Source organism: Strongylocentrotus purpuratus, unplaced genomic scaffold, assembly GCF_000002235.5.
Source record: "Strongylocentrotus purpuratus isolate Spur 01 unplaced genomic scaffold, Spur_5.0 spur5_scaffold_11, whole genome shotgun sequence".
NCBI classification, from domain to species: Eukaryota; Metazoa; Echinodermata; class Echinoidea; order Camarodonta; family Strongylocentrotidae; genus Strongylocentrotus; species Strongylocentrotus purpuratus.
Window position 1 is genome coordinate 8,919,422 of NW_022145596.1, and position 21,521 is coordinate 8,940,942.

Genomic DNA, 21,521 nt, shown 5'->3' on the forward strand with positions numbered 1-21,521 from the left:
CACAGTACTTCTGCCATAGAATCTACACAAATATAATGAATTGTTTGCAAATTAAGAATATAATAATCACTCTACCATTTTGCATTCTATTTTCCAACTTCAATATAAAATGAACATTTTGGGTGCCTTATCTGGAAATTATCAGTCCAAAATCCTTGCCCATATTAACGACATGTGTATGAACTCTCTGAATAATAGCAATCAGCCGGTTTATGTATTTGTTATTCACTTGACACATGTATCATTCAATACCGAATGAAAAGGGGAATTCCCATTTACCTAACTCGCACTATTGATTAGCATTCAAATGAGATTGATTTTAACGCCAAGTGCACATAAGATTTGCCTGCCTATTAAGTGCCAATATCTGAATTTATACACCTATATACGGATCAAGCAGACATATCACGAAAAAAATTATGTGAAATTTGCTTGTGCTATTTTAAATAAGAAACAAAAATGGTGCCTTTTTATGATTTTACTTGTTGAGGAAGGTGGACAAAAAGTTATCAGCCAGCCAGTGAAATAGATAGATTTATATACGATAGAGTATAGAGATACATAAGAGAGTGTTGTCTATAATACTTAGAGAGTAATACCTAGAGATTTCTGTCTTTATATATGTGTGTGTGTTTTAAGATGTGTAAGGGTAGTAGCGTAGGAAATGTTCTATTGAAGAGTGCTATCGCTTGTTATCAGTTCTCTGTGCTTTGCTATTGGGTTCTTGGGGGTACAAGCCACGCCTGAAGCTGAAACATATTTTGAACTATTTTATTTTTGTGTCTTGGGGTTTTTCCCTATTCAAAGGAGTGATCATGTTCTTTGTTTTCATCTCAATATATATTGATATTCCAAACTTTTGAAAAAAAAGACCCAGCAAAGTTGTTGCCAATTTAAAGATTGTAATATCGTTATTCATACAAAAAGGGATACTGTAGATGCAGAAATTCTTCACATGCTTCGTGTATATTAATTCGTAGCTTTCTCAATGAAAAGTTATTGAACCAAACTGCAAAGTGTGAGTTCTCATCCTCAATCATGCAAAATCCCACAAAATTTACCTCCACTTTTGTTGTGGGGGTCGTGAATGCTTCAAGTGCCAATTATGTATTATTTTCTGTATTAGATATTATTTTTGATCGCCTCGGTCCCCACCTTGTTTGTGTAGTCCTTTCAATCCCTCTATTGAACTACATGATGTAGTCAACCTCATAAGTTTGCAAATTCAATGATTTCAGCAACTTAATGGTTGTGGGATTCTAGGAGTTAGGTGCTATGAGCTGTATTAGGCCTGTTTACTAATGTATTCAAATTTATGTAGGTTTCTTTCTAGAATCCATGGTGACAAGTTATTCAACATTATTTGGATACATTAGTAAACTGGTCTATTCTTCAGAAATGTGTAATTTATGAAAATGTCTAAAGAAAGTGCTGAATTGAAAATGCTGTCAAGAGAATTTGTAAATGTTATGTGGGGCGAGCCTCTGACAAAGCAAAGGGTTGCTACAGATTAATGGTTTCACCAAGAATAAGATGAAAGGCAGAGGGTGCTAGATCATGGATGAAAAAGCATTGCAACATTAACGGTGCATTAGTATCTGGATGATTTCTCTTAAATTTCATGATACAATCCTGTCGTAAATTCATCTCAAAGCCCAATTTTCAAAAATTATAGCATGTTGTAAATAAATCAAAGGTTAAAACTGCCAAATACCAATCAGGCGATCTTTTGAGCAAACATTTGGCGCACGGATGCGACTTATGCTCCTCAGATTGATATTTGGCAGTTTTAACAACGAGCTTTAATTTTTGAAAATTAGAGTGGGCTTTAAGCTCGCACACGTCTATAACAGATTTTATTTGACTAGGAGAATTAATTGAACTAAAATTTTGGTTAATATTATTTTAATCAGGAATTTAATGGTAATGAAGATTTGACAATCTCAGTAAACTAGGATAATTGAATCATACAGTATAGATACGGTGTACATGCTCCTTAATGCCTAGATTTTGTAGACATTTTCTTGCCTGTATTCGAGGTAAATAAAATATTTGGAAATAAACCTTGCAATATGGACGAATATGGAAGGCAGAATTAAAGGGAACTATTTTTGGGCGTATTACCGAGCTTTAATGTCCTGGGGTCGTTATGAGCTCTGTACAAAAACCTGCTGTAAATGTTTTATTCTCTTCTTATATGTAAAACGCAACATTACTGCTTCCTGTATATTTTGATTCTCCCTCCCCTTTATACAGCTTACATTCCGTTTAGGACAAGTGAGTCTAAGAACATGTATTTATAAAAAAAAGCTGTGACATATTTAATTTTCCCCAACATTGTATCTATGAATCTCTTTCTTGCACGTTTATTTGTGACATGTCAACACCTGTGTTTGAAAATATACTTTCACCTTATGACAAAGCACATGATCTTTTATCGTCTTCATTTTCAAACTTGTACACCTGAATGAATTACGGTACTGAGGTCGTACATTTCCTATAATGGCTATATAGAAAATGCGTTCTTGATAAACGACTTCACATGGTACGTCATGTTTTGGTGGGGAATCTTGTAGATTAATTTTTTCATAATGTTTCAGTATAATCTTGATCTATAAACCGGTAGCCATTACAGGAAATGTACGATCTCAGTAATGACCATGAGGGTATTAAACTTTGCCATCAACGGTAAGTTACAATTTCCCATTAATTACGACTTTCCCTCATTAAAAAGTCTTTCCATCAAAGGGCAGGAAAACATTTATTTTTCAGAATACCTACAATTATTTTTTGGGGGAAGGTCTTTTTTTTTTCTTTTCAAATTCTGTCATTTCAGACTGTAATCAGGCATGCATGATATATATTTTTTTTTCCTTTATTTCGGCCTCTATATTTCTGCAATATTTGCATTATATAAATTCATCTATCTAATCCTGAGAGGGTCATATAGTGGAGCTCAAGAGGGGTCATGTACTGGAGCTTGAGAGAGGCCTATGGAACAGTTTATACGTCGTATTCTTATAGACTGAAGGCAGTTCATGCATGCTGATATCCACCTTCTCAAACCCTTCTAAAAAACCATGCTGTATCAACTGAGCCATGCGGACGGTCAGATGAGTGTGCTCGTTTGTCGTAGTGAGCTCGTCCACTGGAGTCCAGGCCGCGTTGGTCAGCTCCGTGGTACAGATGTTGATGTCAAAGGTCAGAGGTTTAAGGCGTGTCACAACGTAGATGTCGGAGCGGCCAAAAGCACTGGGTACCTTGTGTTGCTGACGAAAAGCTAATACTCCCTTAAATTCTGTGACATAGACAAAGACAAATGGTCAGACAATTTTACAATCAACTCTTCTGATTATTTCTTGCATATAAAAATTGTCAATAAACAGGATCCATCATTTGTATTTCACAAACTTTACACCTAAATAGGACGTGTCTTGACACAATAACACTAGTAGTTGGCTGTAAATTCCTCTGCCATTTTAGTCAAATGAAATGTAGAAAATGCACTTTTTTTACAAAAATGGCAAGGGGTTAGTTATCATTTTGGGCAAAAAAAGATGAATTTTCGAAAAAGGCCCATTTTCATTTCTAGAAGGTGTCTATGACCCCTATTCATTCTAATCATGTAATCGGAGATGACTTCATGAAATAAAGAAAAATGCCCCTTCATTTTGGCCAAAAATTATGAATTTCCCAAAAGGCCTATTTTCATATCTTTAGAAAGTGTCTATGACCCTCGTTCATTCGAACATGTAATTTGTAGAAAATGCCCCTTTTTGACAAAAATGGCAAGGGGTTAGCCCCTAATTTTGGACAAAAATTATGAATTTTCAAAAAGGCCTATTTTTATATCTTTTCATCTTAAGGAGTTGTCTATGACCCTTGTTCATTCAAAACATGTAATTGGAGAATGGAGATGATTTCATGAAATGTAGAAAATGCCCCTTTTTGACAAAAATGGCAAGGGGTTAGCCCCTCATTTTCGACAAAAATTATGAATTTCCAAAAAGGCCTATTTTCATATCTTTTCATCTTAAGGAGGTGTCTATGACCCTTGTTCATTCAAAACATGTAATTGGAGATAATTTCATGAAATGTAGAAAATGCCCCTTTTTGACAAAAATGACAAGGGGTTAGCCCCTCATTTTGGACAAAAATTATGAATTTTCAAAAAGGCCTATTTTCATATCTTTTCATCTTAAGGAGGTGTCTCTGACCCTTGTTCATTCAAAACATGTATTTGGAGATGATTTCATGAAATGTAGAAAATGGCCCTTTTTGACAAAAATGGCAAGGGGTTAGCCCCTCATTTTCGACAAAAATTATGAATTTTTCAAAAGGCCTATTTTCATATCTTTTCATCTTAAGGAGGTGTCTCTGACCCTTGTTCATTCAAAACATGTAATTGGAGAATGGAGATGATTTCATGAAATGTAGAAAATGCCCCTTTTTGAAAAATATGGCAAGGGGTTAGCCCCTCATTTTGGACAAAAATTATGAATTTTCAAAAAGGCCTATTTTCATATCTTTTCATCTTAAGGAGGTGTCTATGACCCTTGTTCATTCAAAACATGTAATTGGAGATGATTTCATGAAATGTAGAAAATGCCCCTTTTTGACAAAAATGGCAAGGGGTTAGCCCCTCATTTTGGACAAAAATTATGAATTTTCAAAAAGGCCTATTTTCATATCTTTTCATCTTTAGAAGGTGTCTATGACCCTTATTCATTCACACATGTAATTGGAGATTATTTCATGAAATGTAGAAAATGCCCCTTTTTGACAAAAATGGCAAGGGGTTAGCCCCTCATTTTGGACAAAAATTATGATTTTTCAAAAAGGCCTATTTTCATATCTTTTCATCTTAAGGAGGTGTCTCTGACCCTTGTTCATTCAAAACATGTATTTGGAGATGATTTCATGAAATGTAGAAAATGGCCCTTTTTGACAAAAATGGCAAGGGGTTAGCCCCTCATTTTCGACAAAAATTATGAATTTTTCAAAAGGCCTATTTTCATATCTTTTCATCTTAAGGAGGTGTCTATGACCCTTGTTCATTCAAAACATGTAATTGGAGAATGGAGATGATTTCATGAAATGTAGAAAATGCCCCTTTTTGACAAAAATGGCAAGGGGTTAGCCCCTCATTTTGGACAAAAATTATGAATTTTCAAAAAGGCCTATTTTCATATCTTTTCATCTTAAGGAGGTGTCTATGACCCTTGTTCTTTCAAAACATGTAATTGGAGATAATTTCATGAAATGTAGAAAATGCCCCTTTTTTACAAAAATGGCAAGGGGTTAGCCCCTCATTTTCGACAAAAATTATGAATTTTCAAAAAGGCCTATTTTCATATCTTTTCATCTTAAGGAGGTGTCTATGACCCTTGTTCATTCTAAACATGTAATTAGAGATGATTTCATAAAATGTAGAAAATGCCCCTTTTTGACAAAAATGGCAAGGGGTTAGCCCCTAATTTTGGACAAAAAATATGATTTTTCAAAAAGGCCTATTTTCATATCTTTTCATCTTAAGGAGTTGTTTATAACCCTTGTTCATTCAAAACATGTAATTGGAGATAATTTCATGAAATGTAGAAAATGCCCCTTTTTGACAAAAATGGCAAGGGGTTAGCCCCTCATTTTCGACAAAAATTATTAATTTTTCAAAAGGCCTATTTTCATATCTTTTCATCTTAAGGAGGTGTCTATGACCCTTGTTCATTCAAAACATGTAATTGGAGAATGGAGATGATTTCATGAAATGTAGAAAATGCCCCTTTTTGACAAAAATGGCAAGGGGTTAGCCCCTCATTTTGGACAAAAATTATGAATTTTCAAAAAGGCCTATTTTCATATCTTTTCATCTTAAGGAGGTGCCTATGACCCTTGTTCATTCAAAACATGTAATTGGAGAATGGAGATGATTTCATGAAATGTAGAAAATGCCCCTTTTTGACAAAAATGGCAAGGGGTTAGCCCCTCATTTTGGACAAAAATTATGAATTTTCAAAAAGGCCTATTTTCATATCTTTTCATCTTTAGAAGGTGTCTATGACCCTTATTCATTCACACATGTAATTGGAGATTATTTCATGAAATGTAGAAAATGGCCCTTTTTGACAAAAATGGCAAGGGGTTAGCCCCTCATTTTCGACAAAAATTATGAATTTTCAAAAAGGCCTATTTTCATATCTTTTCATCTTAAGGAGGTGTCTCTGACCCTTGTTCATTCAAAACATGTAATTGGAGAATGGAGATGATTTCATGAAATGTAGAAAATGCCCCTTTTTGACAAAAATGGCAAGGGGTTAGCCCCTCATTTTGGACAAAAATTATGAATTTTCAAAAAGGCCTATTTTCATATCTTTTCATCTTAAGGAGGTGTCTCTGACCCTTGTTCATTCAAAACATGTAATTGGAGATAATTTCATGAAATGTAGAAAATGCCCCTTTTTGACAAAAATGGCAAGGGGTTAGCCCCTCATTTTGGACAAAAATTATGAATTTTCAAAAAGGCCTATTTTCATATCTTTTCATCTTAAGGAGGTGTCTATGACCCTTGGTCATTCAAAACATGTAATTGGAGATAATTTCATGAAATGTAGAAAATGCCCCTTTTTGACAAAAATGGCAAGGGTTAGCCCCTCATTTTGGACAAAAATTATGATTTTTCAAAAAGGCCTATTTTCATATCTTTTCATCTTAAGGAGGTGTCTCTGACCCTTGTTCATTCAAAACATGTATTTGGAGATGATTTCATGAAATGTAGAAAATGGCCCTTTTTGACAAAAATGGCAAGGGGTTAGCCCCTCATTTTCGACAAAAATTATGAATTTTTCAAAAGGCCTATTTTCATATCTTTTCATCTTAAGGAGGTGTCTATGACCCTTGTTCATTCAAAACATGTAATTGGAGAATGGAGATGATTTCATGAAATGTAGAAAATGCCCCTTTTTGACAAAAATGGCAAGGGGTTAGCCCCTCATTTTCGACAAAAATTATGAATTTTCAAAAAGGCCTATTTTCATATCTTTTCATCTTAAGGAGGTGTCTATGACCCTTGTTCATTCTAAACATGTAATTAGAGATGATTTCATAAAATGTAGAAAATGCCCCTTTTTGACAAAAATGGCAAGGGGTTAGCCCCTAATTTTGGACAAAAAATATGATTTTTCAAAAAGGCCTATTTTCATATCTTTTCATCTTAAGGAGTTGTTTATAACCCTTGTTCATTCAAAACATGTAATTGGAGATAATTTCATGAAATGTAGAAAATGCCCCTTTTTGACAAAAATGGCAAGGGGTTAGCCCCTCATTTTCGACAAAAATTATGAATTTTTCAAAAGGCCTATTTTCATATCTTTTCATCTTAAGGAGGTGTCTATGACCCTTGTTCATTCAAAACATGTAATTGGAGAATGGAGATGATTTCATGAAATGTAGAAAATGCCCCTTTTTGACAAAAATGGCAAGGGGTTAGACCCTCATTTTGGACAAAAATTATGAATTTTCAAAAAGGCCTATTTTCATATCTTTTCATCTTAAGGAGGTGCCTATGACCCTTGTTCATTCAAAACATGTAATTGGAGAATGGAGATGATTTCATGAAATGTAGAAAATGCCCCTTTTTGACAAAAATGGCAAGGGGTTAGCCCCTCATTTTGGACAAAAATTATGAATTTTCAAAAAGGCCTATTTTCATATCTTTTCATCTTAAGGAGGTGTCTATGACCCTTGTTCATTCTAAACATGTAATTAGAGATGATTTCATAAAATGTAGAAAATGCCCCTTTTTGACAAAAATGGCAAGGGGTTAGCCCCTAATTTTGGACAAAAAATATGATTTTTCAAAAAGGCCTATTTTCATATCTTTTCATCTTAAGGAGTTGTTTATAACCCTTGTTCATTCAAAACATGTAATTGGAGATAATTTCATGAAATGTAGAAAATGCCCCTTTTTGACAAAAATGGCAAGGGGTTAGCCCCTCATTTTCGACAAAAATTATTAATTTTTCAAAAGGCCTATTTTCATATCTTTTCATCTTAAGGAGGTGTCTATGACCCTTGTTCATTCAAAACATGTAATTGGAGAATGGAGATGATTTCATGAAATGTAGAAAATGCCCCTTTTTGACAAAAATGGCAAGGGGTTAGCCCCTCATTTTGGACAAAAATTATGAATTTTCAAAAAGGCCTATTTTCATATCTTTTCATCTTAAGGAGGTGCCTATGACCCTTGTTCATTCAAAACATGTAATTGGAGAATGGAGATGATTTCATGAAATGTAGAAAATGCCCCTTTTTGACAAAAATGGCAAGGGGTTAGCCCCTCATTTTGGACAAAAATTATGAATTTTCAAAAAGGCCTATTTTCATATCTTTTCATCTTTAGAAGGTGTCTATGACCCTTATTCATTCACACATGTAATTGGAGATTATTTCATGAAATGTAGAAAATGGCCCTTTTTGACAAAAATGGCAAGGGGTTAGCCCCTCATTTTCGACAAAAATTATGAATTTTCAAAAAGGCCTATTTTCATATCTTTTCATCTTAAGGAGGTGTCTCTGACCCTTGTTCATTCAAAACATGTAATTGGAGAATGGAGATGATTTCATGAAATGTAGAAAATGCCCCTTTTTGACAAAAATGGCAAGGGGTTAGCCCCTCATTTTGGACAAAAATTATGAATTTTCAAAAAGGCCTATTTTCATATCTTTTCATCTTAAGGAGGTGTCTCTGACCCTTGTTCATTCAAAACATGTAATTGGAGATAATTTCATGAAATGTAGAAAATGCCCCTTTTTGACAAAAATGGCAAGGGGTTAGCCCCTCATTTTCGACAAAAATTATGAATTTTCAAAAAGGCCTATTTTCATATCTTTTCATCTTAAGGAGGTGTCTATGACCCTTGGTCATTCAAAACATGTAATTGGAGATAATTTCATGAAATGTAGAAAATGCCCCTTTTTGACAAAAATGGCAAGGGGTTAGCCCCTCATTTTGGACAAAAATTATGATTTTTCAAAAAGGCCTATTTTCATATCTTTTCATCTTAAGGAGGTGTCTCTGACCCTTGTTCATTCAAAACATGTATTTGGAGATGATTTCATGAAATGTAGAAAATGGCCCTTTTTGACAAAAATGGCAAGGGGTTAGCCCCTCATTTTCGACAAAAATTATGAATTTTTCAAAAGGCCTATTTTCATATCTTTTCATCTTAAGGAGGTGTCTATGACCCTTGTTCATTCAAAACATGTAATTGGAGAATGGAGATGATTTCATGAAATGTAGAAAATGCCCCTTTTTGACAAAAATGGCAAGGGGTTAGCCCCTCATTTTCGACAAAAATTATGAATTTTCAAAAAGGCCTATTTTCATATCTTTTCATCTTAAGGAGGTGTCTATGACCCTTGTTCATTCTAAACATGTAATTAGAGATGATTTCATAAAATGTAGAAAATGCCCCTTTTTGACAAAAATGGCAAGGGGTTAGCCCCTAATTTTGGACAAAAAATATGATTTTTCAAAAAGGCCTATTTTCATATCTTTTCATCTTAAGGAGTTGTTTATAACCCTTGTTCATTCAAAACATGTAATTGGAGATAATTTCATGAAATGTAGAAAATGCCCCTTTTTGACAAAAATGGCAAGGGGTTAGCCCCTCATTTTCGACAAAAATTATTAATTTTTCAAAAGGCCTATTTTCATATCTTTTCATCTTAAGGAGGTGTCTATGACCCTTGTTCATTCAAAACATGTAATTGGAGAATGGAGATGATTTCATGAAATGTAGAAAATGCCCCTTTTTGACAAAAATGGCAAGGGGTTAGCCCCTCATTTTGGACAAAAATTATGAATTTTCAAAAAGGCCTATTTTCATATCTTTTCATCTTAAGGAGGTGCCTATGACCCTTGTTCATTCAAAACATGTAATTGGAGAATGGAGATGATTTCATGAAATGTAGAAAATGCCCCTTTTTGACAAAAATGGCAAGGGGTTAGCCCCTCATTTTGGACAAAAATTATGAATTTTCAAAAAGGCCTATTTTCATATCTTTTCATCTTTAGAAGGTGTCTATGACCCTTATTCATTCACACATGTAATTGGAGATTATTTCATGAAATGTAGAAAATGGCCCTTTTTGACAAAAATGGCAAGGGGTTAGCCCCTCATTTTCGACAAAAATTATGAATTTTCAAAAAGGCCTATTTTCATATCTTTTCATCTTAAGGAGGTGTCTCTGACCCTTGTTCATTCAAAACATGTAATTGGAGAATGGAGATGATTTCATGAAATGTAGAAAATGCCCCTTTTTGACAAAAATGGCAAGGGGTTAGCCCCTCATTTTGGACAAAAATTATGAATTTTCAAAAAGGCCTATTTTCATATCTTTTCATCTTAAGGAGGTGTCTCTGACCCTTGTTCATTCAAAACATGTAATTGGAGATAATTTCATGAAATGTAGAAAATGCCCCTTTTTGACAAAAATGGCAAGGGGTTAGCCCCTCATTTTCGACAAAAATTATGAATTTTCAAAAAGGCCTATTTTCATATCTTTTCATCTTAAGGAGGTGTCTATGACCCTTGGTCATTCAAAACATGTAATTGGAGATAATTTCATGAAATGTAGAAAATGCCCCTTTTTGACAAAAATGGCAAGGGGTTAGCCCCTCATTTTGGACAAAAATTATGATTTTTCAAAAAGGCCTATTTTCATATCTTTTCATCTTAAGGAGGTGTCTCTGACCCTTGTTCATTCAAAACATGTATTTGGAGATGATTTCATGAAATGTAGAAAATGGCCCTTTTTGACAAAAATGGCAAGGGGTTAGCCCCTCATTTTCGACAAAAATTATGAATTTTTCAAAAGGCCTATTTTCATATCTTTTCATCTTAAGGAGGTGTCTATGACCCTTGTTCATTCAAAACATGTAATTGGAGAATGGAGATGATTTCATGAAATGTAGAAAATGCCCCTTTTTGACAAAAATGGCAAGGGGTTAGCCCCTCATTTTCGACAAAAATTATGAATTTTCAAAAAGGCCTATTTTCATATCTTTTCATCTTAAGGAGGTGTCTATGACCCTTGTTCATTCTAAACATGTAATTAGAGATGATTTCATAAAATGTAGAAAATGCCCCTTTTTGACAAAAATGGCAAGGGGTTAGCCCCTAATTTTGGACAAAAAATATGATTTTTCAAAAAGGCCTATTTTCATATCTTTTCATCTTAAGGAGTTGTTTATAACCCTTGTTCATTCAAAACATGTAATTGGAGAAAATTTCATGAAATGTAGAAAATGCCCCTTTTTGACAAAAATGGCAAGGGGTTAGCCCCTCATTTTCGACAAAAATTATGAATTTTCAAAAAGGCCTATTTTCATATCTTTTCATCTTAAGGAGGTGTCTATGACCCTTGTTCATTCAAAACATGTAATTGGAGAATGGAGATGATTTCATGAAATGTAGAAAATGCCCCTTTTTGACAAAAATGGCAAGGGGTTAGCCCCTCATTTTGGACAAAAATTATGAATTTTCAAAAAGGCCTATTTTCATATCTTTTTATCTAAAGGAGGTGTCTATGACCCTTGTTCTTTCAAAACATGTAATTGGAGATAATTTCATGAAATGTAGAAAATGCCCCTTTTTTACAAAAATGGCAAGGGGTTAGCCCCTCATTTTCGACAAAAATTATGAATTTTCAAAAAGGCCTATTTTCATATCTTTTCATCTTAAGGAGGTGTCTATGACCCTTGTTCATTCAAAACATGTAATTGGAGATAATTTCATGAAATGTAGAAAATGCCCCTTTTTGACAAAAATGGCAAGGGGTTAGCCCCTCATTTTGGACAAAAATTATGAATTTTCAAAAAGGCCTATTTTCATATCTTTTCATCTTAAGGAGGTGTCTCTGACCCTTGTTCATTCAAAACATGTATTTGGAGATGATTTCATGAAATGTAGAAAATGGCCCTTTTTGACAAAAATGGCAAGGGGTTAGCCCCTCATTTTCGACAAAAATTATGAATTTTCAAAAAGGCATATTCAGGTGGGCTGTATAACGTACAGACCACCTTATAATTTCGTTAGAATTGCCTTTATTTATCAGGTGGGCTGTATAACGTACAGACCACCTTATAATTTCGTTAGAATTGCCTTTATTTATTTATCAGGTGGGCTGTATAACGTACAGACCACCTTATAATTTCGTTAGAATTGCCTTTATTTATTTATTTATTAAATATTTTTCTTATTTCTAACCACTTTTTTGTTAGCAAGAAAACTTGAAAATGGCTCAATCAAATGCCTTGAAATTTGGCACACATATGTATAGGCATATATGTACAAAGCACAATAACGTTTTCAACATTGACCTTCACTGATGACGTCATCTAGGCGCCATTTTGTAAAAATCAACTCATGATCATATCTTCATAACCAAAAGCTATTTCTCATTCATATTTATCATGATCGAGGTCAATATCCGTCCGGTCAATTTCAGGTCAAAAAACGCGCACGTGCGCGTACGTCCGCGCGTCAATGCGCGCGCAAAATGTTAAAATGCTCAAAATCGTCTCAAAATCATTTTGCATACGTTTTAGGCCATTCTAAGCATTTTATAAAAAATCGCGCACGAGCGCATGCGCGCGCGTTTTCGCGCGTAAAACTATTACACAACATAGAATCGCCATTTTTTTTCTTTCATAATATTGCACATATTTTTACAAACAAATTGAAACCATGTTTATTTCTTTATGACTATTAATAACGGAATGATCACCCGTTTAACATAAATTTCCGTGCGCGCGAGCTCTTGTAATACATATCATAAATGGGCAAAAAGATGCCTATACAAAATCCATTGTAGCTCTTTAGGATGCAAGGTGACCCCAATTTTTTTCTTCTTATTGTGATAGAATATGAATCAGAGATATGATTTCATGTCTCATTTGACCCTCAATTAACTCATGACGTCATCATAATGGCCTCCGAACTCTAAATTTCAATTTGCCTATTATGACGTCAGCATTTTTTTGGAAAATTGATTGTATCTTTCTAAAAATTGATTAATTTTCTTTAAAATTTTGATATGTTCTAGCTGAGACAATTCTCTACAAATCCAGTTGGCACAATTTTTCATTTTGACAAAGGCATTATGGCGTATTTTTGCGATTAAAGGAGGCAAGCTAATTTTTTCACATTTTGCGTGTATTCTCTATGGGACATGACTTTTTCTCAAAACTTGATTCTACATTCCCGTCTTTCGCGAGCAATATCTACGTCGTTTTAGCTTCATTTACGCTGAACTCCGAATATGTTGTAGCTGAGACAAAAAGCTATTTCAAATGTACCCTTTATTTTGTCTCAATTATTTGTTGGATCAGCCCACCTATACTTGTTCCAAACAAGTATTACAAATCTAGTTATTAAATATTTTTCTTATTTCTAACCACTTTTTTGTTAGCAAGATAACTTGAAAATGGTTCGATTAAATGCCTTGAAATTTGGCACACATATGTATAGGCATATGTACAAAGCACAATAACGTTTTTAACATTGACCTTCACTGATGACGTCATCTAGGCGCCATTTTGTAAAAATCAACTCATGATCATATCTTCATAACCAAAAGCTATTTCTCGTTCATATTTATCATGATCGAGGTCAATATCCGTCCGGTCAATTTCAGGTCAAAAAACGCGCGCGTGCGCGTACGTCCGCGCGTCAATGCGCGCGCAAAATTTTAAAATGCTCAAAATCGTCTCAAAATCATTTTGCATACGTTTTAGGCCATTCTAAGCATTTTATAAAAAATCGCGCACACGCACATGCGCGTGCGTTTTCGCGCGTAAAACTTTTACGCAACATAGAATCGCCATTTTTTTCTTTCATAATATTCCACATATTTTTACAAACAAATTGATACCATGTTTATCTCTTTATGACTATTAATGACGGTATGATCGACCGTTAAACATAAATTTCCGTGCGCGCGAGCTCTTGTAATACATAGCATATATGGGCAAAAATATGCCTATACAAAATCCATTGTAGCTCTTTAGGATGCAAGATGACCTCAATTTGTTTTCATATCTTGATAAAGTATGAGTCGGAGATATGATTTCATGTCTCATTTGACCCTCAATTAACTCATGACCTCATCATAATGGCCTCCGAACTCAAAATTTCAATTTGCATATTATGACGTCATTATATATTTGGAAAATTGATTGTATCTCTGTAAATATTGATCAATTTTCTTTCAAATTTTAATATGTTCTAGCTGAGACAATTTACTACAAAAACATTCAATTCGACAAAGGAATCATGGCGTATTGTTGCGATTAAAGGAGGCATGTCAATTTTTCACTTTTTGTGTGTATTCTCTACGGGACATGACTTTTTCTCAAAACTGGATTCTACATCCCCGTCTTTCGCGAGCAATATCTCCGTCGTTTTAGCTTCGTTAAAAATGAACCATGAGTATGTTGTAGCTGAGACAAAAAGCTATTTCAAATGTACCCTTTATTTTGTCTCAATTATTTGTTGGATCAGCCCACCTATACTTGTTCCAAACAAGTATTACAAATCTAGTTATTAAATATTTTTCTTATTTCTAACCACTTTTTTGTTAGCAAGATAACTTGAAAATGGTTCGATTAAATGCCTTGAAATTTGGCACACATATGTATAGGCATATGTACAAAGCACAATAACGTTTTCAACATTGACCTTTACTGATGACGTCATCTAGGCGCCATTTTGTAAAATTTTCGGAAAATCAACTCATGATCATATCTTCATAACCGAAAGTTATTTCTCATTCATATTTATCGTGATCAAGGTCAATATCCGTCCGGCCAATTTCAGGTCAAAGAACGCGCGCGTGCGCGTACGTCCGCGCGTCAATGCGCGCGCAAAATTTTAAAATGCTCAAAATCGTCTCAAAATCATTTTGCATACGTTTTAGGCCATTCTAAGCATTTTATAAAAAATCGCGCACACGCGCATGCGCGCGCGTTTCCGCGCGTAAAACAATTACACAACATAGAATCGCCATTTTTTTTCTTTCATAATATTTCATATATTTTTACAAACAAATTGATACCATGTTCGTCTCTTTATGACTATTAATAACGGAATGATCGACCGTTTAACATAAGTTTCCGTGCGCGCGAGCTCTTGTAATACATAGCATATATGGGCAAAAACATGCCCATACAAAATCCATTGTAGCTCTTTAAGATGCAAAGTGACCCCAATTTTATTTCAGATTTTAATAGAGTATGATTCGGAGATATTTGTTCATGTCTCATTTGACCCTCAATTAACTCATGACGTCATGATAATGGCCTCCGAACTAAAAATTCCAATTTGCATATTATGACGTCAGCATATTTATGGAAATTGATTGTATCTCTGTAAATATTGATCGATTTTGTTCTAAATTTTGATATGTTTTAGCTGAGACAATTTTTAACAAATAATATAGTCACGATTTTTCATTTTGACAAAGGCAATATGGCGCATATTTGCGATTAAAGGTGGCATGTCAATTTTTCACATTTTGCATGTATTCTCTACGGGACATTACTTTTTCTCAAAACTTGGTTCTACATTTCCGTCTTTCGCGAGCAATATCTCTGTCGTTTTAGATTAGTTTACGCTGAACTTCGAGTATGTTGTAGCTGAGACAATAAGTTATCTTAAATGTGCCCTTGATTTTGTCTCAATTTTAGTTGGATCAGCCCACCTATACTTGTTCCAAACAAGTATTACAAATCTAGTTTCACATCTTTTCATCTTTAGAAGGTGTCTATGACCCTTATTCATTCACACATGTAATTGGAGATTATTTCATGAAATGTAGAAAATGGCCCTTTTTGACAAAAATGGCAAGGGGTTAGCCCCTCATTTTCGACAAAAATTATGAATTTTCAAAAAGGCCTATTTTCATATCTTTTCATCTTAAGGAGGTGTCTCTGACCCTTGTTTATTCAAAACATGTAATTGGAGATAATTTCATGAAATGTAGGAAATGCCCCTTTTTGACAAAAATGGCAAGGGGTTAGCCCCTCATTTTCGACAAAAATTATGAATTTTCAAAAAGGCCTATTTTCATATCTTTTCATCTTAAGGAGGTGTCTATGACCCTTGTTCATTCAAAACATGTAATTGGAGATAATTTCATGAAATGTAGAAAATGCCCTTTTTGACAAAAATGGCAAGGGGTTAGCCCCTCATTTTGGACAAAAATTATGAATTTTCAAAAAGGCCTATTTTCATATCTTTTCATCTTAACCCTTACTGTACTGGGGGGGGGCCTGGGAGGCCCCCCCCCCCTCGACATTTTCGGAGATTGCGCTGCAACCGCTTGGAATTTTGAATTGTCGTTTCATGACTTTTTTCCCTCAAGTCTTACGCACATTTTGATACCATTTTCGTCGAAATCGGATATACCTGTAAGGCGTTACATAACAATTAGTATGCGCATGTCATCAAAAAAAAAAAAAAAAAATGAAAATCGCATCAAAATTTGCATAAATTATCATTATTATTTACATTAAAATAACTTTTTTGTGTTAGAAAAGAAGTTTCATATGAATAATGAGTTTCAACATTCAAAAAGTGTAGTTTGACACGTTTTCGGTAAAATGCATAAAATTAGCGCATTTTGCATAATTAATTAGGCTAACGAGAAAAATTTGCATATTCGGAAAAAACTAATTATACCATCTTGTTCCTTACGTAAATATCTACAAACATGCAAATTTTCGTGTTCATCAGACAATCGACGGCCGAGATCATAGGGGGGGGGGGGCCTCCCAGGCCCCCCCCCCCCCCCAGTCAGTGGGTGCTCAAAATAGCCCAGTACAGTAAGGGTTAAGGAGGTGTATCTGACCCTTGTTCATTCAAAACATGTATTTGGAGATGATTATATGAAATGTAGAAAATGCCCCTTTTTGACAAAAATGGCAAGGGGTTAGCCCCTCATTTTCGACAAAAATTATGAATTTTCAAAAAGGCCTATTTTCATATTTTTCATCTTAAGGAGGTGTCTATGACCCTTGTTCATTCAAAACATGTAATTGGAGATAATTTCATGAAATGTAGAAAATGCCCTTTTTGACAAAAATGGCAAGGGGTTAGCCCCTCATTTTGGACAAAAATTATGAATTTTCAAAAAGGCCTATTTTCATATCTTTTCATCTTAAGGAGGTGTATCTGACCCTTGTTCATTCAAAACATGTATTTGGAGATGATTATATGAAATGTAGAAAATGGCCCTTTTTGACAAAAATGGCAAGGGGTTAGCCCCTCATTTTCGACAAAAATTATGAATTTTTCAAAAGGCCTATTTTCATATTTTTCATCTTAAGGAGGTGTCTCTGACCCTTGTTCATTCAAAACATGTATTTGGAGATGATTTCATGAAATGTAGAAAATGGCCCTTTTTGACAAAAATGGCAAGGGTTAGCCCCTCATTTTGGACAAAAATTATGAATTTTCAAAAAGGCCTATTTTCATATCTTTTCATCTTAAGGAGGTGTCTCTGACCCTTGTTCATTCAAAACATGTATTTGGAGATGATTTCATGAAATGTAGAAAATGGCACTTTTTGACAAAAATGGCAAGGGGTTAGCCCCTCATTTTCGACAAAAATTATGAATTTTTCAAAAGGCCTATTTTCATATCTTTTCATCTTAAGGAGGTGTCTATGACCCTTGTTCATTCTAAACATGTAATTAGAGATGATTTCACAAAATGTAGAAAATGCCCCTTTTTAAGAAAAAAGGCAAGGGATTTGCCCATTATTTTTTGCCTAAAATTAGGAATTTTTAAAAAGGCTTATTTTCACATCTTTTCATCTTTAGAAGGTGTCTATGACCCTTATTCATTCACACATGTAATTGGAGATTATTTCATGAAATGTAGAAAATGCGCCTTTTGGTCAAAAATTATTTAATTTAAATAGAAGGAATATAATAAGTAACATTTCATACAAAAATAAAATAATTTTTTCATTAACCTTCAACAATGTTAACTACTGAAAGACTTTAAAGGGAAAGTCCACCCTGATATATATAAAGTGAGTTTTAATAGGAGAATTTGTTTTTTTAAACGTCAGTGAAAGTTTGAGCAAACTAGATGGAACTTTGACTGAGTGCAGTCGAAAATGATGCATCCGCAATAGAGCGATTTCACAAACCAAAACAGAAGCAATTTTTCAAATTCCTAATTATAATCCATTAACAGGTTCTCAGAATATCATATTCTTTTTCATATAAATGTATGACCCTTTGATCTTTGACCTCATGACCCTAAAATCTAATCAGTTCATTGGCTTTGCAAGATACATACATGTCCTGCGTTTGATGGTAATCCGTCAATCGGTTCTAATGATGTGATCACAAGCTATTTATGCATACATAATGAGCCATGTGACCTTTGACCTTGTGACCCAAAAATCTAATCAATTCATTGGCTCTGCGAGATACATACACGCCCAAAGTTTGGCAGGAATCCATCAATCGGTTCTTGAGATAACGCGATCACGGGAACGGGACGTACAGACGGCCAACCCGAAAACATATAAAAACGATTAAAAGAAGAAAGTTATGAATTTCCAAAGGTGCGATGAATAAAAAAAGATGGCAACTCTGTGACGAATCTTGCGTGCTCCTCTTCATTTGCCCTGTACAAAAAAAAATTTCAATCATACATTCAACCTACTAATTATTGCAAATATGTTTTTTATACAACTCCTGTATAAATAAATCTATTCTGTCACTAAGGAAATGTAAAGTATTAAATTGTCTGTACAGAGCAAATTTTAAAGAGGAGCTTGCAAGTACTTTTGTGCAACACAGTGTTGCGAATTTGTGTTTCACGAACAAAAAACTTCAAAATGAAATAACTTTCCTAAGTTTAATCAGATATTGCTCAAACTAAACCACTAATTTGTTTCCCTCATTTTTCTTCTTTCATTGAAACCATCTTTAATATAAGGGTGGACTTCCCCTTTAAGTCTAAATATTTTAGAAGCATCTTGGATGGGTATTGAACCCTAAACCTTGTGGCTAGCTGACTGACCTGTATGTATGCCTGTCTCCTCCAGCACTTCCCTCATAGCAGTGTCAGGGATGTCTTCCTCTGGAGATGAGAAGCCTCCTGGAAACTTCCATCGAGCAAGCTGAAAAGAAAACAAAATTCAGACGATGTCTTGTGATTGATTGTATCCTTTTCTGGGCCACCGTCAGAGAGTTGGAAATCCTATAGGTTCCAGAATGCTGTAAACCAACTAGCTCATCACTATTTTATTGTAAAATGAAATTTAACATCACCTGCTGTCACTTACACATCCTATCCCAGTTTAGCTTAGATATTGCTTCAGGGATTATCTTGTAAGTACCATGTTGAATAATCTATCATAAATAAATAATATCAGTGAAAATTTGGGGGTAAAAAGTCTATGTACAATAAAACTTAAATCTGGCCACAGATGGATAGGCGATAATGTTTAAAAAAATGAAATAAGAATAACAGCCAATAAATATAACCAGAAAGTAGCACACATGGTGGTAAAGTCCGGCCCGTCAACTTACGTGTAGACATCCAATTAAAGACTAAATTACTAGAACCAGGGGTGATAGTGAGGATTATATACCTCACTTAAGAAATCCAGCCATCTGATTGGTCGAAGTTGCATTCATAAACTTTAACTATTTCTGTAAAATTCCCAATAACCATGGTTAAAACAGTTCTAAAATCCCAGTAACCATGGTTACCGGGAAAATAGTTCAGTCTCCATGGTTACCCCATAGGTTTACACGTTAAAAAATGGTCTGAGCGATCGAGGATACCGTACGTGTGCGAAGAATTGGTCGGTAATTTCAATACAATTGAATCTCGATCGATCTTACCGACAATTTTTATCTTGCATTGTTGACATGAAGACGAAAATAAACTTCCAAAAACAAAAAAACAACATCTGCCGATAGATCTTGATCTAAGTTCGTGCCAATATGCATTGCAAAAGTAAAAGAAGGGCCCGTTTAATGGAGCAGCCGCGAAGCATCCACCACGCGAAGCCGTTTTCAATCCATTTTAATGTATATATTAGAGAAAACTGCTCGGTAAGGTAACAGAACGCCATGGCCGAGCGGTTTAAGGCAGTGATTTTAGTTACATCACCTTCTGTACGCAAGAGATCGAATCCCATCTTCGACAAAAGTTTTTTTTATTTTTTATTTTATTTTTTTCGGCATATAAAAGTATTAATGACTGCTTTAATATTCGAGAAATAGTTGTTTTTTTACGCTCAAGGGAAGGTTAGAATTGTGCTATTGCCCCGAGGCGTAAGCAGTCATTAATACTATACTAAAAAAAAAAAAAAAAATTCTTCCCCAGGCTAAACTAGTAGTACATGCATGTACTTACCCTGTGCTTGTCCTGTATCATTAGTACTTCCTTCTTTTCTTCATTTAAGACAAAACCTGACAGAAAAATCAAAGAGAAAAGAGAGTATCAAGAAATGCAAGTTCTCTCTACTCATACTGTCACGTACATGTAGTACCCTAGCATGAAACTAAAACCACTCACAAGAGTCACAGCAAACATTTGTGTATGTACACATTCTACAAGAGCTATTCCCAGAATGATGGAGGTGCTTCATGAATCTTGTTTCCCTCTTTTGAAAAGAAAACTTCCACCTGTGAGATTGGGCACATAATATATGTCTCTGTGTCTTTGTGAACTGCATGATAGGGCAAGAATGACGTCAAATACTCATGCATTGTTAAAACCACTTGACATGCCTGAGCCTCACTTGACATAGCAACACACAATGTATGCTTCCCTGCATGCTAAGGCTCAACTGACATAGCAACATAGTGTGCATCTATAATAAATTACACATATTAGTCAAAGAAGTCATACAATGCATATGCAGATGCCAGCATGTTTATGCAAAAGATATTTAGGTAAGGTGATGACTTGGACTAACTGTCACCAAAAACCGTTTACAGCGTGTAGGTATACCTATATTCATAAACATAACACTGTAACTCGTGTCGAGAAATAGAAACCACTGAACACTTTATAGCAAAGTGCCCGAAATATTTAATTGAAAGATCCATGCTACTCGCTGAAACAGAATGTATAAATCCCGACGATATTAAGTCTGCGAAGTCGCTCAAAGCCAATTTCCCCGGAAAAGTACCCTCTTGATTTTAAAATTGTTGATCAATTCCTTTCTTCTTTCGAGTTTCCAGATTATTAATGTTTTCCCAAAGGGAGCCCCCTGTCTACACCCGAGAGACAGGACGGTGTCTGGACGGTGTCTTAGAACGGACAGGACTACGCGGTAACCTACGGGATACAAAAATCTACATTTTGTCGTATTTTCATTTTTTTTTCTTCATCTATTTTCTCTTTCATTTCATTTTAAGGGGGAAAAGCAGAAAAAGACTAGATGGAATTTTGACTGCGCGCAGTCGAAAATGATGCCTCCGC

General features: G+C 34.7%; 1 protein-coding gene across 1 annotated transcript; it reads right to left on the reverse strand.

The window, feature by feature from the left end:
- Nucleotides 1-1,142: 1,142 nt before the first annotated feature.
- On the reverse strand, nucleotides 1,143-20,606 carry LOC756563 (nucleoside diphosphate-linked moiety X motif 6). Its single transcript, XM_030980568.1, has 3 exons — nucleotides 20,448-20,606; nucleotides 19,101-19,200; nucleotides 1,143-3,298 (listed from the first exon to the last, which is right to left on the reverse strand). Exons 1-3 carry the CDS (start codon nucleotides 20,466-20,468, stop codon nucleotides 2,967-2,969), a joined length of 453 nt encoding a protein of 150 aa, XP_030836428.1. The 5' UTR covers nucleotides 20,469-20,606; the 3' UTR covers nucleotides 1,143-2,966.
- Between the last annotated feature and the right edge of the window lie 915 nt (nucleotides 20,607-21,521).

Bases quoted from the DNA above. Each gene is read 5' to 3' on its own strand.
- LOC756563 (XM_030980568.1), bottom strand. From the start codon at position 20,468: ATGATACAGGACAAGCACAGG. The intron at 19,201-20,447 runs GTAAGTACATGC...TTTTCTTTTCAG, and splicing joins TGATACAGGACAAGCACAGG to CTTGCTCGATGGAAGTTTCC. The intron at 3,299-19,100 runs GTCAGTCAGCTA...TCTATGTCACAG, and splicing joins GGAGACAGGCATACATACAG to AATTTAAGGGAGTATTAGCT.